Here is a 14,299-nt window from a genome sequence, read left to right as displayed (position 1 = left end):
ACACTTTAATACACTTCCAGAAATTAGATGGGCTGCATATTTTTGCCAAAATATATAATGTGGACTATGGAAAAATAAAACAGTTCCAGGCTTTTAGATAAATTCATCTTTTGCTCTATATATGTTTTGTAGGTACCTATAACCTAGGTATGCTTTTCAGACTTAATTTACTAATAGGCCAATAAAATTTATGGAAACCATTCAAAGTTTATCTGCACAGGGCCTTAGCAATCCTTGATCATGGTCAGGCCTGCCAAAGGTTTAGAGGAGGGGCAGGAAATATACGAGTGACAGCTGAATTTGTTTTGAATTTGAAAAGGACTTTTATTATATAGCTTTTTATGTCTGGGTGATAGGACACCTTTAAAAAACACTTACAGCAGGATAGCCAGCAATGGGCAAAGTGACCATCTGCAGGATGATGAACAAACTGCCATATTGGCAAATGGATCTTGTTCACCAAAAACCTTCAGCATTTGTAAACTAATACACTGTATAAATAATTGACCAACCATTGTAGTTTGCTCTGTAGCAGTTTCATTTAAAGAAAAAAACTTGAAAAAAATATTTCAATATATAAACAGTGCATACTACAAATGAAAAGGTATAAACAATTTTGGAGTTGGAATACCTTAAAAGAAATATTGTATATGGAGAGTTATAAAGACATATACATTTATGTTATGTATCCTCTTCATCACTGCAAGTTGGAACTAAATCTTCCAGCGACATACTTTCACTCTCCATTGGTGTTTTCATAGCAGTGCTGGCTTCAGAATCTGCAGAAACAGAGTGTATATTTTACAAATATAGTATAATTAGTAGGATATACGTCAAAAATAGGACAGAACATACATGTTGCACTTCACTACAATATACACATATTGTTAATTGCTGAACCAGTTGTTCCAAATTGAAAAAAAGATTTATAAATGCGGAAACCAATCTGACCTCAAATTACATTTACCATTTCTGACAGGATCAATCTGCAACAATACAGATACAATATTCTAAATCAATACAGATAAAATATAATTGATTTAAAAAGCACAATAATTAATGTTCATTCAGACCCAATGGTGATAATGTATTTATCTCCTTAATCCAAAAAAAAGAAAAACAATATGCCAATATACAGAACTACAGGGAACTCATCTATAATAAAATAGTTAGCAACCAGTTTTAAAGTCTTTCCATCCTAAAAATCGGTACTTATAGCAGATCATCATTGGTTATCATCGGTAATAATTCTATTCCAGTGTTTCCTGACATACTTACCAATGTGGGCAGATGTAGCATTATAGCTACTATAAATACCAAATTAGGACTGTGTCACAATACCTTGAGATACCTGTCTGTATACCCCCTACTTCTAGCCTGAGCCAGTGCTTGTTTAAGAACACACTCCTGATATCTCCTCTCACTAAACCTCTACCATATCTGGTACAACTGTGACTTACAAGAATCATTATTAGTGTTATTCCTCAATACCTACAAAACCGAGTGATTGGAAGGAATTCCTTCACAGACTGTTGGCAGCGGTTATAATTTAAGAGTATATTTATAGCTATAGGCATCCAAATAGCGAAATGGGCCCCCCGGCCAGTAAATTTTACTGGACAAACGATTAAAACACTTCTGTAAGTTAAGGGTATCTTATCAGACTGATATCTTTGAGAGTTGATTTTAAGAACATTAATACTTTACATGGGGGACCATCAGCCATAAGACTATTTAAACAAACTATGGATACTCATGTGAAGATCTTAGCTACAAAGGGTGGGTCTACTTTTTGGGGGTAATCTGACTTGGGATACGTGGGTGGCCTTGAAAACTCTGATGTAAGATAAGAATTTGGTAATCCACCCCGCGGATAAAGGTAATGGGTGGTTTTAGCCAATTATGCAGATTATATTGCTGATATTATATCTAATGCCAACCTGTATAAGAGATTGATCAGTAACTCAGTATATGAATTTAAAAACATGATTGTGAATATTGTCAAGGAAGCTAAGAATGCTGGTTTTATACCTCCCCTTAAAGAGGTTGATCACCTTTGAGATAACCTTTAGAATGTGGTATTCTGAGACACTTTGCAATTGGTTTTCATTTTTTATTTGTGGTTTTTGAGTTATTCAGATTTTTATTCAGCATCTCTCTAATTTGCATTTTCAACAATCTGGTTACTAGGGTCCAAATTACCCAAGCAACCATGCATTGATATGATTAAGACATTGGAATATGAATAGGAGAGGGCTTGAAAGATGATTAATAAGAAATCATTAGATTACATTACATAGCATGTTATTTTACATGGGGTCAGTGACTCCCATCTGAAAGCTGTAAGGCAAGTAATTAAACTATAAAAAATAAATTATGAAGACTATTTCCACATAATGAAGACTATTCCACATACTCTGCCAATAACATTTAAATCGTGCATTATTAGCCTGGAAATGCTTGCCAATAAAAACTGTCTGATTTTATTGGTAAACGGATTTACCCATTTCCCCAATTTAAAGGAAAGTAATCATTCCACCTTTAGTGAAACTGGGCCTATGGCTGTAAATGTAAAGAATAAAAATGTGATGTAAAAACAACAACAAAAAAAATTACAGACAATCAGTCTGATGGCCAAGCTTATTTGTAGATTCACTTGAGCTTTCAGTAGTAACTGGCATACCTCCAGAAAAGCTTCTTTCGCTACTAGGCACTACTTCTTGACACACCTAAAACAAAAAAAATAAAAAAAACAAATAAATATGACTTGTTGTGAACAAACTTTTGTAAATTTTTTTATATAGGAAATATAATTGTTTTTGTTAATTATTGGAAGCCAGTCTCATTCCAACTTCCTGGTCCACTGAAAAGCCCACTGCGTAAACAAACCCATCCCCTCCCCAATGGCAGCTTTTGTTTGGCTTTGAGATAAGGATCAGCTCCTTATATAGAGAACTTCTCAGCTGACTGGTAATTGTATTAAGAAGCTTATAAGAACCAGCAAGTGTAGCTCAAAATATAACAATAACTATATGTATGTTTCAATGTTTATATATAAATATATTTAAATTAAAATATTACCCAAAAATGTCTAAAGCTTATGTTACTTTTTTTTTTAACACATAACAGGGTGGTGAATTTCTCTATCCCCCTTTATTTAAAAAAAAAAAAAAAAAATCCAGGATCTGTTATAAATCTCTTTAAGAAAAAAAAAAAATACTTAAAAAATTCCACTATACGGGTTGTATTAAAAGTGTATGTAAGAGGATGGCCAGCCACTATTTTATATATACTTTTATTGTAATAAATGTTTTATTACTTTTTTTATTTAACAATATTTTTTTTAACACAATTGTCTCAATAATATAGAGAAAACATTCAATAGTTACACAACCACTTAGCGGTAATACCAACAGCGAAGTCCTCAGTTGCAATTGAGATTTAACAGCAGCTTTATCAGGTAGAAAAGTCTGTGTATATATATATACCTTGGATTGGCTTATTTAATAGAGCTCCACATGGGTTAGGTCAAATTCACTTTCCCAGGCTTTAACATATTTAAACTCCTTAGGTGAAGTAGAGCTAGTCCACTTATAAAAAGTAGAAATCAATTTTTTAGATTGGAGATACTTAAAGGAGACATACTGTATGAAAAATAAGAATATGCCAGTGAATTATACTTTTTAAAATACAGAAGGAAAGTGCTCAAAAAGTAGTGTTTTGAGCTGATATATAGGCTTAACTGATAGGAAACTAAAGTCTGTCTTTGCTTTGTGACTACAGGGCTGTAATTGGCTGTCCCCTCCTACTGTGCTTCAGGCAGGGACAGAGACCGTAGCATATCTATAGGGAGCCATTCTTGAAAATATAAATTTTTGGCCCAGAGTAAAACCAACACCATATATTATTTATTACTGCCTACATGATTAGGAGGTTTTTAAACTTATCTTATATGTCTATTTTAAGCCAATATATTTTTTAAATTGAGACAGGGTGGTAGGTAAAAGTGAATGAATATAATGTTTAATTTGTAAATAGCAGGTCATGGCTACAACAGTTGACAAACCCCGTTCAAAAAATGTTCATTTAAGACATTGGAAAAGGCTGGGACAGACATATTGCCAGTGTAGTCGGATTTAAGGCCTAAAGGTTTTTTGTTTTTTTATATACCCTGAGGGAGTGTGATATAAACGGGTTTAGTATTGGTGGATGAATCATCATTGTAACCCATTGTAGGGAACCTGTAGGAACATGGCATTTAACCAATTGGTTTATACATGTGGCTATTTTTAATAAAGTCACGGATTCCCAAACCCCTTTTAGTTTTAGGTTTTATATGTCTGTGAGCAAAGTCAGGGGGTTTTTCATATAACACGTGAACAAGTTTTTTGTAATAATAAATGTTTATATAGAAAAATGTACTGAATACTTTAGAAGCAGGACTGGCAAACGTGAAAAAAGCAAAATACTTGGGCAAAGCTGACAATAGATGAGAATACTAACCCAAAACACCTCAGATATATAGGAAATCCAGGGAGTAGAATAGCCATGCTCCCAGTTAATAAACAGTAAAGGTGGCCATACACGGGCCGATAAAAGCTGCCGACAGACCGAGTCGGCAGCTTATTGGCCCATGTATGGGGCCCTCCGATGGGCTTCCCCGATCGATATCTGGCTGAAAGACGGGCAGATGTCGATCGGACGGGACTAAAAATCCCGTCAGATCGCGGCCGCATCTGTTCGTTTTCTTGCATTGTTTTTATATATTAAAAAGACTATTTATCATGCATTGATTAAGTCCCATAACGTTCATGGGTGAATGGGCTACATGGCACAATACCACATACCAGTGTAACCTTTGAGGCAATAGGAGCAATTAAAATTCAGAAAATAGAACAGTTTAAATATTTACCTCATTTTCCAAATTACCACTCTTAAACTTCTGGAGGGCACACCGAAAACCTTTTGCAACTTTTAAGATGAAGGAGACATCAGAGTCACTTGCCACTTCAAAATATTCCTAGAATTAAGGAAAAAATATATTGTTATTATTAAAGGTTTATACTGAAATCAAGAAAAGAAAATTTGAGCATATGTAAATATATTTCATGGAAATCAAGTAGGATTTCCACTGACCTCTCGGAAAAAGTATCTAGTTGAATCATAGATAAACAAATTATTAAAAACACAACTGAACCCCCTGTAAAAGCTCATCTTTAAGTAATGTTGTACAGGATATTTGGATGGCAAGGGACCAAATTATATAAAAAAATAAAAAAAAAACATGGAAATTTAGTTCAAACCAACAAAATCACGAATACAATGGCAACTACACTGATAAGTTGAGTTGCCATTGTATGTATGGGATCCGTTATCCAGAAACCCTTATCCAGAAAGCTGCAAATTAAGGAAGGAATGAGTTTCAAGACATTCAATAGACATCAGTCAAATTGAAGGTGTACAGAAAAGAAAAAACGAAATTATTTCATATTTAAGGGGCTGTACAACTAGTATTATATAGACTGATATTCTGAGACAATTTGCAGGTGGTTTTCATTTTTCATGGGTTTTCATTTATTTAGGCTTTTAGCTTAGTAGCTCTCCAGTTTAAAGATCTGGTTGCTGGTGTCTTGTTTACCAGACAGAGGGTTAAATGAGAGACTGAAATATAAACAGAAGAGGGGCTGAAATAGAAAAAGAAGGAATAACTGCCGGGGTCAGATTGAAAGCTGGAAAGATATGACAGAGCAAGGCTAATAATTAAAAACTTTAACTGATAAATGATGAAGACCAATTACACATTTGCTTAAAACAGGGCATTCTATAAGATACTAAAAGTTAATTTAAAGGCAAACCTCCCTTTTTAACGGAACTTGAAAATGATGACAACATATAACAAACAAGGTTAACTGCAGTGGCAAAGAGGAAAAGCACATTTAAAGCTCAATGAGAAATAAAGGTACTTTAAAGAATATTTGCTAAAAACCACAAACCTGCAGTGTCTGAATATAACTAGCATTACTGTAATTACAATATATACTATGTCTAGCCTGTAAGAAAACATGGTCTGATGGTCTGGAGGGGGGGGGTGTCATAGGAACTAATGTAGTACAACAGATGGACACGACTGGTAGGGTTTTTGGAGAAAATTTTCAATAAATCCGCCTGAAACAAAACAGTCCTATCAGTACATTCCTTCTATATTTAAAAAGAGTAAAATGCACCTTTTTTACACAATATGTCCCTTTTAACTTGATTAGTTTTGTCTAAAAGTACAAATTTTGGGTTGTAAATTACTAATCAGTTTAGATACAAGTGTAGATCAATTAGTCATAAATAATAAGTACTTTTATGTGTCCAGTTTTAAAGGGGTGATTTAACAACTCTACATTTAAGGCCTCATGCATGTGTGGTTTATAAAACATAAGTCAATCGGTGTTCGCTTCTGAAGTGTGCGTTTGCAGCGTCACTAAGCACATACCATAACTGTGATTAGAGTTGCCACATAGATCAACCCCAGGCAGTGGGGGGGGCGATGGCATCAGGGGGCGGGTGGGTGACAAATAAACGCATTCCATTAACTTCAATATCCTGTCCAGATTTCTTAATTGAAAATGGATGTGAAGGCTTGCCACTCTTGCAACTCTCACCCAAATGGACAAGAACATACCGTATATACTCGAGTATAAGCCGATCCGAGTATAAGCCGAGGTACCTAATTTTACCTACGAAAACTGGGAAAACTTATTGTCTCTAGTATAAGCCTAGACACAACTACAGCCCTGTCTCCCAGCAGCGCACATTCCGCCAAGGAGACCCCCCCAGCGATCAACCGGACTTCTTTGCAAAGTTGATGGTGACAGAGAATTGCCAAATGGATTACTGTGTGCATTGTCCCACTGTCACACTACCATGTGCAGAGGGCGCTGTGTGATATTGCAGTCACTGTTAATCTTTCATATATCCAACAGATGGCGCTGTGTGATATTGCAGTCACTGTTATTCTTTCATATAACCAACAGAGGGCGCACTGTTATTCTTTGACATAACCAACAGAGGGTGCTGTGTGATATTGCAGTCACTGTTATTCTTTGATATAACCAACAGATGGCGCTGTGTGATATTGCAGTCACTGTTATTCTTTCATATAACCAACAGAGGGCGCACTGTTATTCTTTGATATAACCAACAGATGGCGCTGTGTGATATTGCAGTCACTGTTATTCTTTCATATAACCAACAGAGGGCGCACTGTTATTCTTTCTTATAACCAACAGAGGGTGCTGTGTGATATTGCAGTCACTTATTCTTTGATATAACCAACAGAGGGCGCACTGTTATTCTTTCATATAACCAACAGAGCGCATTATGGGATATTGCAGTCTCTCCCCAAGTGAACTGTTGGTATAGGAATGATTAAAAGTGACTGCAATCTCAGCTACTTGGGTTGGGTACCGCTGACCCGAGTATAAGCCGAGGTAGACTTTTTCAGCACATTTTGGATGTTGAAAAACTCGGCTTATACTCGGGTATATACGGTAATAACATAGTAACCTAGGTTGACAAAGAGACACGTCCATTAAATTCAAACTTTTATGTCTAAATACAATACTCCTCATGGAATGCCTGCCTGCCGTAAACTATGTACAGGTATAGGATCACTTATGCAGAAACCTGATATCCAGAAAGCTCCGAATTACGGAATGGCTGTCTCCCATAGACTCCATTTTATCCAAATAATCCTAATTTTTAAAAACGATTTCCTTTTTCTCTGTAATAATAAAACAGTAGCTTGTACTTGATCCCAACTGAGATATAATTAATCCTTATTGGAAGCAAAACCAGCCTATTGGGTTTATTTAATGTTTAAATGAATCTCTAGTAGACTTAAGGCATGAAGACCCAAATTACGGAAAGATCCGTTATCCGGAAAACCCCAGGTCCCGAGCATTCTGGATAACAGGTCCCATATCTGTACTACATGAGATTTACCACCCACAGGCAGGGCCGTGTTATTATATATATATATATATATATATATATATATATATATATATATATATATATATATATATACATATATATACATATATATATATATATATATATATATATATATATATATATATACATATACATACACACACACACACACACACACACACACACAGGTATAGGATCCCTTATCCGGAAACCCAATATCCAGAAAGCTCCGAATTACGTAATGGCTGTTTGCCATAGACTCAATTTTATCCAAATAATCCAAATTTTTTAAAATTATTTCCTTTTTCTCCGTAATAATAAAACAGTAGCTTGTACTTGATCCAAACTAAGGGAAATCCGGTGAAGGGGCTTCGGGGCAGGGGGGCCGAGGAAGAACACGGAAGTGACATCACGTGCATGGGGCACTGACGCCTCTTCCGATGAATTCATCGAGTGACGTCAGCACGCACAACGTAGGGCCGTGTTTAGGTCCGATGCCTAGGGTGGCATCGGACCTAAATATAGCCCTGCTCACAGGCTTAGTGCTTTGCATTTTCTTGCACTTTACTCCACTGTTGTTAAAATGAAAGACAGTGTATCCCATGTGTTCTTGGGTTAACACACAGAATTAACAGAGAAATATGGTGCCAAAGGATATTAAAATCATATGGTTTCCTAGAAATTACAAAATATATATTTTCAGTCCATATATTGTTATATGATAAACATTTGCAAAATAGATACCCTGGACAATGGTAAGAGTGGCTTTCTATACAGCAATAGAGAACCGCAAACCTTGATTTAGCATAATGGATTTTACGAATAAGTCTTTTAACGCTGACTATTGTATCTTTTATGATACACAAAATGGGCTTAAACACAAGCAACGTGTTATGTGAGCACAATAACATGTCAGGGTACAGTTCTAGTAAAAATACACTAAATGGTTTAAAGATACACTTCTGTCATTACATTTATTACTCACAAATATTTGAATGAAAATACTTTCAATTGCACAAGACTTAAGCAGAAATAAATATATTTGGTATTTTTGTCACAGAAAATTAAAGTTCAAACAACCTTAAAGGGGTTGTTCACCTTTAAATAAACGTTTAGTATGATGTAGTGAATGATTTTTTCATTTTTTATTCTGGAAAAAAAGGCAAATAATTCAAAATCTATAAAAAAGGAAAAATGAAGGTCAATTGAAAAATTGCTTAGAATTAGCTATTCTATAATGTACTAAAAGTTAACTTGAACCACCCTTTAACTTTCAACCAAATGAAAGAGCCCATTCCATAAGGTTGATGTATATGCCAGCAGATTAAAGGAGAAAAAACCCTAAACATTAATATGGCTAAAAATGCCATATTTTATATACTGAACTTATTGCACCAGCCTAAAGTTTCAGCTTCTCAATAGCAGCAATGATCCAGGTCTTGACACTTGTCACAGGGGGTCACAATCTTGGAATGTGTCTGTGACACTCATATGCAGTGTGGACTCTGAGCAGCTGTTGAGAAGCTAAATTTAGGGGTTGTCGCAAATTATCAAGCAGAAAATAAGGTTTGTCTGTAATATAAGCTGATGCTACAAGGCCGATTATTGAATTCTGATGCTAGTTGCACTGGTTTCTCCACGAGGCAAGGCGAGAATTCCTAATTAATTCCTATTAATTAGAATTAAGTATTTATTCCTAATCAGCCTATACTGTGACATTTATATTCTATGTGTACTGTATATTGTGAGTCAGTCCCTAAGCTCAGTAAGTGACAGCAGCCCAGAGCACGTGCAATAAATCAGCAGAAAAGAAGATGAGGAGCTACTAGGGCATCTTTGGAGGCACATATTTTTCCTTGCTAAAGGGCTGTAGTTGCCTTGGACTGGAATAGAAGCTCAAAACATAAATGCACAACATTTCTAGCCTACTTCTTTAGTTAAGCTTTAGTTCTCCTTTAAACAACACAATGACACTAATGAAACCCATGTAAGTGGTCAGTACTGGATATAATCAACAAATTAGAAATGGAACAGCTATTGCAATGCTTAACAGAACCTTGGGGGGAAAAAAATCAGCATATCAAGCAAAATAAAAATGTTTACAGTAAAATTATAAGAGAAGGAATACATACCAGAAACTGATAAAGCTCTTTATTGGTCTGTATAACTAATAATGCACTGTCCTGCAGGTAAACAGATGATAAATATAAATGAGCAAAGAAATTGAGTCTCCTATGGAGAAAAGGATTATAGAAGTTCTGGAATTTCTACTTCCAGCATAAACATACAAATGTAGTTTGCTTTGCATTTGTCTCTTAGCATATGTCTTTATTATTATTGTTTAATAGGTTAGTAGATAAATAGTAAAAAGACAGAAGACTTGATGAAACAACTGAAACAAAAAAAGCACAACACAAGATAATTGTCAGGAATATAATGCTTCTTTTATACTAGAGTTCAGTGTACTATGAAAAGACTGAAGATGCTGACAGTAAGGAGGATGGTGCTCATTCGCTGAAATTTGAGCTAGAAACCTCTGCTTTCCTGCCACAGAGCCTTCAAATTCTGAGATTTAAATTTGCTTAACTCTATGCCATTCTATAATTTATAAATAGAAAATAGTTATAAAGGTATGGAATCCGTCATTGTGAAACCCGTTATCCAGAAAGCTCAGAATTACAGAAAAGCCATCTCCCATAGACTCCATTTTATCCAAATAGTCCAAACTAAGATATAATTAAACCTTATTGTAAGCAAAACCAGCCTATTCAGTTTATTTAACATTTTCTAGTAGACTTAGGATGTGAAGATCCAAATTACAGATAGATCTATTATCCAGAAACCACAGGCCCCCTAGCATACCTGTATTTCATTCATGATTTTATTTCCCGGTTTGGGGGTGTTAATATGTTTTACTTACTTATGTATCTATACATTTTTCAAGTTGTTTCTACTTTACCCTGAAGTTCAGTTTGTCCCTCTTTAACCAACTGAAAATATCAGTGGTAATGAGGAAGATGAACTTCTACTGTGCAAATGGAACTGTTATTATTAATACTGTATTAGTATTATGTCTACAGAAGTTTGTAGAACCTAAGAGGTGAGTTTGCTAAGCTCTATGTCCCAAATCACTACCGTATATCATTTCAAAATTCAGATTGCAGTAAGTATGTGATACGTTATCTGGAAACCAGCTACCCAGAGAGTTCTGAATTGTGGGAAGGCCATCTCCTATAGAATGCTTTTTAATCAAATACTTGAAATTTTTATAAAATAATTAACTTTTTCTCTGTAATATTAAAAAGTACCTTGTACTTGATCCCAACTGATATGTAAATAATTTTTGCTGTTGGCAAAACAATCCTATTTTGTTTATTTAATGTTTAAGGTAGACAATGTATGGAGATCCAAGTTATGGAAAGATCCCTTATCTAGAAACCCCTAGGTCCTGAGCATTCTGGATAACGGGTCCCATACCTGTACTTTTAGTCATCAAACAGTGCAAATGGTATGTGCCAGCAGACATCTCAATGCTGTAAATTAATCTTTCAATGACAAAATGTTAACTTTAGCAAGTGGTATTTGTTCAGCACAGTTCCAGATTAGACACATGTAAAGAATGAATACTTTTTCAACTTGTGCATGTTGAACCAAGTGAAAATATATGCAGTGATGAAGAACTTCTATTGCAAGCGGAGCTCTTTTAATTATTATTATTGACAAAGATTTATAAAGCAACAATATAGGATGAACAGAAAGGTGAACCTTCATTGCAAGAAAAGGGAAAAGCACCTCAGAAATCAGCAGTGTGCAAACCTTAGACTGAGATGGAAAAACAGCAGAAAACAAAAAAGTGTGCAAATTTTATATGCCTGAGAATAATAGAAGAGAAAGCAAAAATTTGCAAAAATGAATAGGCCTTGGAAAAAAACTACAGCGGAAAGCAAAAGCCTGCAAACTTTATGTGCCTGGGAAAACAATACAGCATAAAGGAAAAGATGGAGGTAACATTATAGCTCCTAGTTTGCCCTTTTATGGAATATTGGGAGTTTTGCAACAGACATTGTACTTTTAAAATTTAAATAATGTTAATATAATAATAAAGTTAACTACTGAATACATTGTTTTTTTATTCCTTCATTTTATTCCTGAAAAATTATTTATATACAATATGCAAGAGCCATGACTATCCTGTAAATTATATCATTATAAACAGTGCTTATAGATGTCATCAGTTATAATTGCTGCTTAGTGATATAATTTCTGTCACAAGACTTACAGAAACTTGCGTAATATATATATATATATATATATATATATATATATATATATATATATATATATATATATATATATATATATATATATATATATATATATATATATATATATATATATAAAAACAAAGGGAGTAGCTGCTAGTCCGTGCTAGTCCGTAACATATAGATCCATACTGCAAATATTGACAGCACTCCAAGGAAGTTCACAACGAGTCGATATTGCTAAAGTGGAGGTTTTATTGAAGATCCAACGTTTCGGTTCCTTACTGGAACCTTCGTCAGGGATAATAACACACAGTGCACAAACAAACAAACATTTAAAGATCAGAAAATGGCGCCAAAGGGGCTGTCTCAGAGCGCCCATCAATCATCATTAACTGTAAATCATAAAGTAACACGAAAACGCTTTAGTACCTGTATGAAGAAATCAGTATGACATGTAAGAGAGACCCTGGTGCTTCAGGTGCGTCCTGCTATCCCCAGGTTATTCTTGTGCAGCAGAGCGGTTTACAGTGAAAACCTGTCCATAGTACAGTCTCCATGGGCCGGAAGTGAATCACTCCCGTAGAACTGCAGAGCAGAGAGACGCTAGCTACGTTGCTAGGCAACGCGCACTGAGTCAGCGTATCCAAGCGCCTGCGTGGGTAGCGACCGATCGATACTCAAGGTGCTCACTGTTACTCCTGCCATGTGAGGTGGAGTAAGCTTGGGACCCAGTCTACAGCGGGGATGTAAGATGAACCATGTTACGGGACCCAGTCGCTCCCGACCGGGCCCTGTCACAGTCTAACCTTATCCACGCTGTCACTGACTGCGGGCTATGTCCTAGGCACCATGCGCAAAGGCAGTATGTCCTGGCGTCTACGTGCTTGCTGATACTCCTGCCTTATGAGGTGGAGTATAATAAGAGCCCAGTCTCAAGTGGGGCTACAATGCAGGATGAGCCGTGTTGCACGACCCAGTCGCTCCCGACCGGGCCCTACCACAGTCCAGCCATGCCCCCACTGTCACCGGCTGCAGGCTATGTTCAGCTGCACTTTACAGTATTGCCCAGGTCCGATGCCAATATCCGTGTAGCGCAGCCATCTCTCTCCTAAGTTCACTACCCACGAACTGCACTAGGTAATTCACTGTATGGATAGCCTATTAAAACCTATAGGGGAATATCGATTTGCACCACACCAGTATTACAATGCCCATATCTTCTATATGCATAAAAAATGAACAGAAAAGGGTTGCTCTGCCCATTGAGACAGGTATATATAGGATTAGAGTGTTACAAAAACATGTGTTGTTACAGTATCAATTCTGAAGGGCTTACTCGCTACAACTATTGTATCAAAAAAGGAGGTTAAATGTTGCAATAAAATGACAGTTGGAGAAAAGGTTATTAGTTACAATAGTATCCGAAGTCTACAGAAAACAGCCTAAAGGCAAAGTCTCATTAAGTCCACGGGGGGAAAGGGTATCCAATCTGTGTATCCAACGAGATTCTCTTCTCAGGAGTGCTTGGTCCCTGTCTCCCCCTCTTGAAAGGGGAGGCTGTTGATCAATGGCCATACAGCGAAAGGTCGGGGGCGGATGTCCTGTTGTCAGGAAATGTTTAGCCACCGGTTGTGTGGCTTTATTGTCCTTAATAGCTTTACTTATGGCCGATCTGTGATTAGCAATCCTCTCTCGCAGTGTGGTGCATGTCTTGCCCACGTAATACAGTCCACAAGAGCAAATTATGATATATACCACATATGTGGAAGTGCAACTTAGTCTGTATTTAATCTTGTATCATTTCCCATGGTGTGGATGCGGGAAATCTGCTCCCGTCAGTAAGCATCTACATGTGACGCAGTCAGGGCACTTGTAGCATCCCAGTTTTGTGTTTTTAGATAGCCAATTTGTATCTTTCTTAGCCGATGTGGAGAAGTCCGTGCGTACTAACAGGTTTCTCAAACTTTTGTCCCTTTTGTAGCCCAACATGGGCCTGGGTACTTTGTGTAAGGATAGAGAGTCATCCATGTTCAGCATAGGCCAATGTTTGT

The 14,299-nt window shown here is 36.2% G+C and overlaps 1 protein-coding gene across 7 annotated transcripts in view; it reads right to left on the bottom strand.

Annotated features, from left to right (window-relative positions):
• Window positions 1-299: 299 nt before the first annotated feature.
• The window catches only part of LOC108705632, a 147,635-nt gene continuing 133,635 nt past the window's right edge, over window positions 300-14,299 (bottom strand). For 6 of the 7 annotated variants that reach the window (XM_041566162.1, XM_041566161.1, XM_041566160.1 and 3 more), the window contains 4 exons: window positions 10,116-10,166; window positions 4,913-5,020; window positions 2,684-2,729; window positions 300-779 (listed from right to left, as the gene is read on the bottom strand). In XM_041566162.1, coding sequence (XP_041422096.1) covers window positions 682-779; window positions 2,684-2,729; window positions 4,913-5,020; window positions 10,116-10,166 — 303 coding nt within the window. In that variant the 3' untranslated portion in view covers window positions 300-681. The remainder of the gene's footprint in view (window positions 780-2,683; window positions 2,730-4,912; window positions 5,021-10,115; window positions 10,167-14,299) is intronic. The other variant, XM_041566163.1, reaches the window with a different exon arrangement.

Source organism: Xenopus laevis, chromosome 6L, assembly GCF_017654675.1.
Source record: "Xenopus laevis strain J_2021 chromosome 6L, Xenopus_laevis_v10.1, whole genome shotgun sequence".
Classification (NCBI taxonomy): Eukaryota; Metazoa; Chordata; class Amphibia; order Anura; family Pipidae; genus Xenopus; species Xenopus laevis.
The sequence above is the reverse complement of the archived record's forward strand: the minus strand, read 5'-3'. Positions and strand labels throughout refer to the sequence as shown.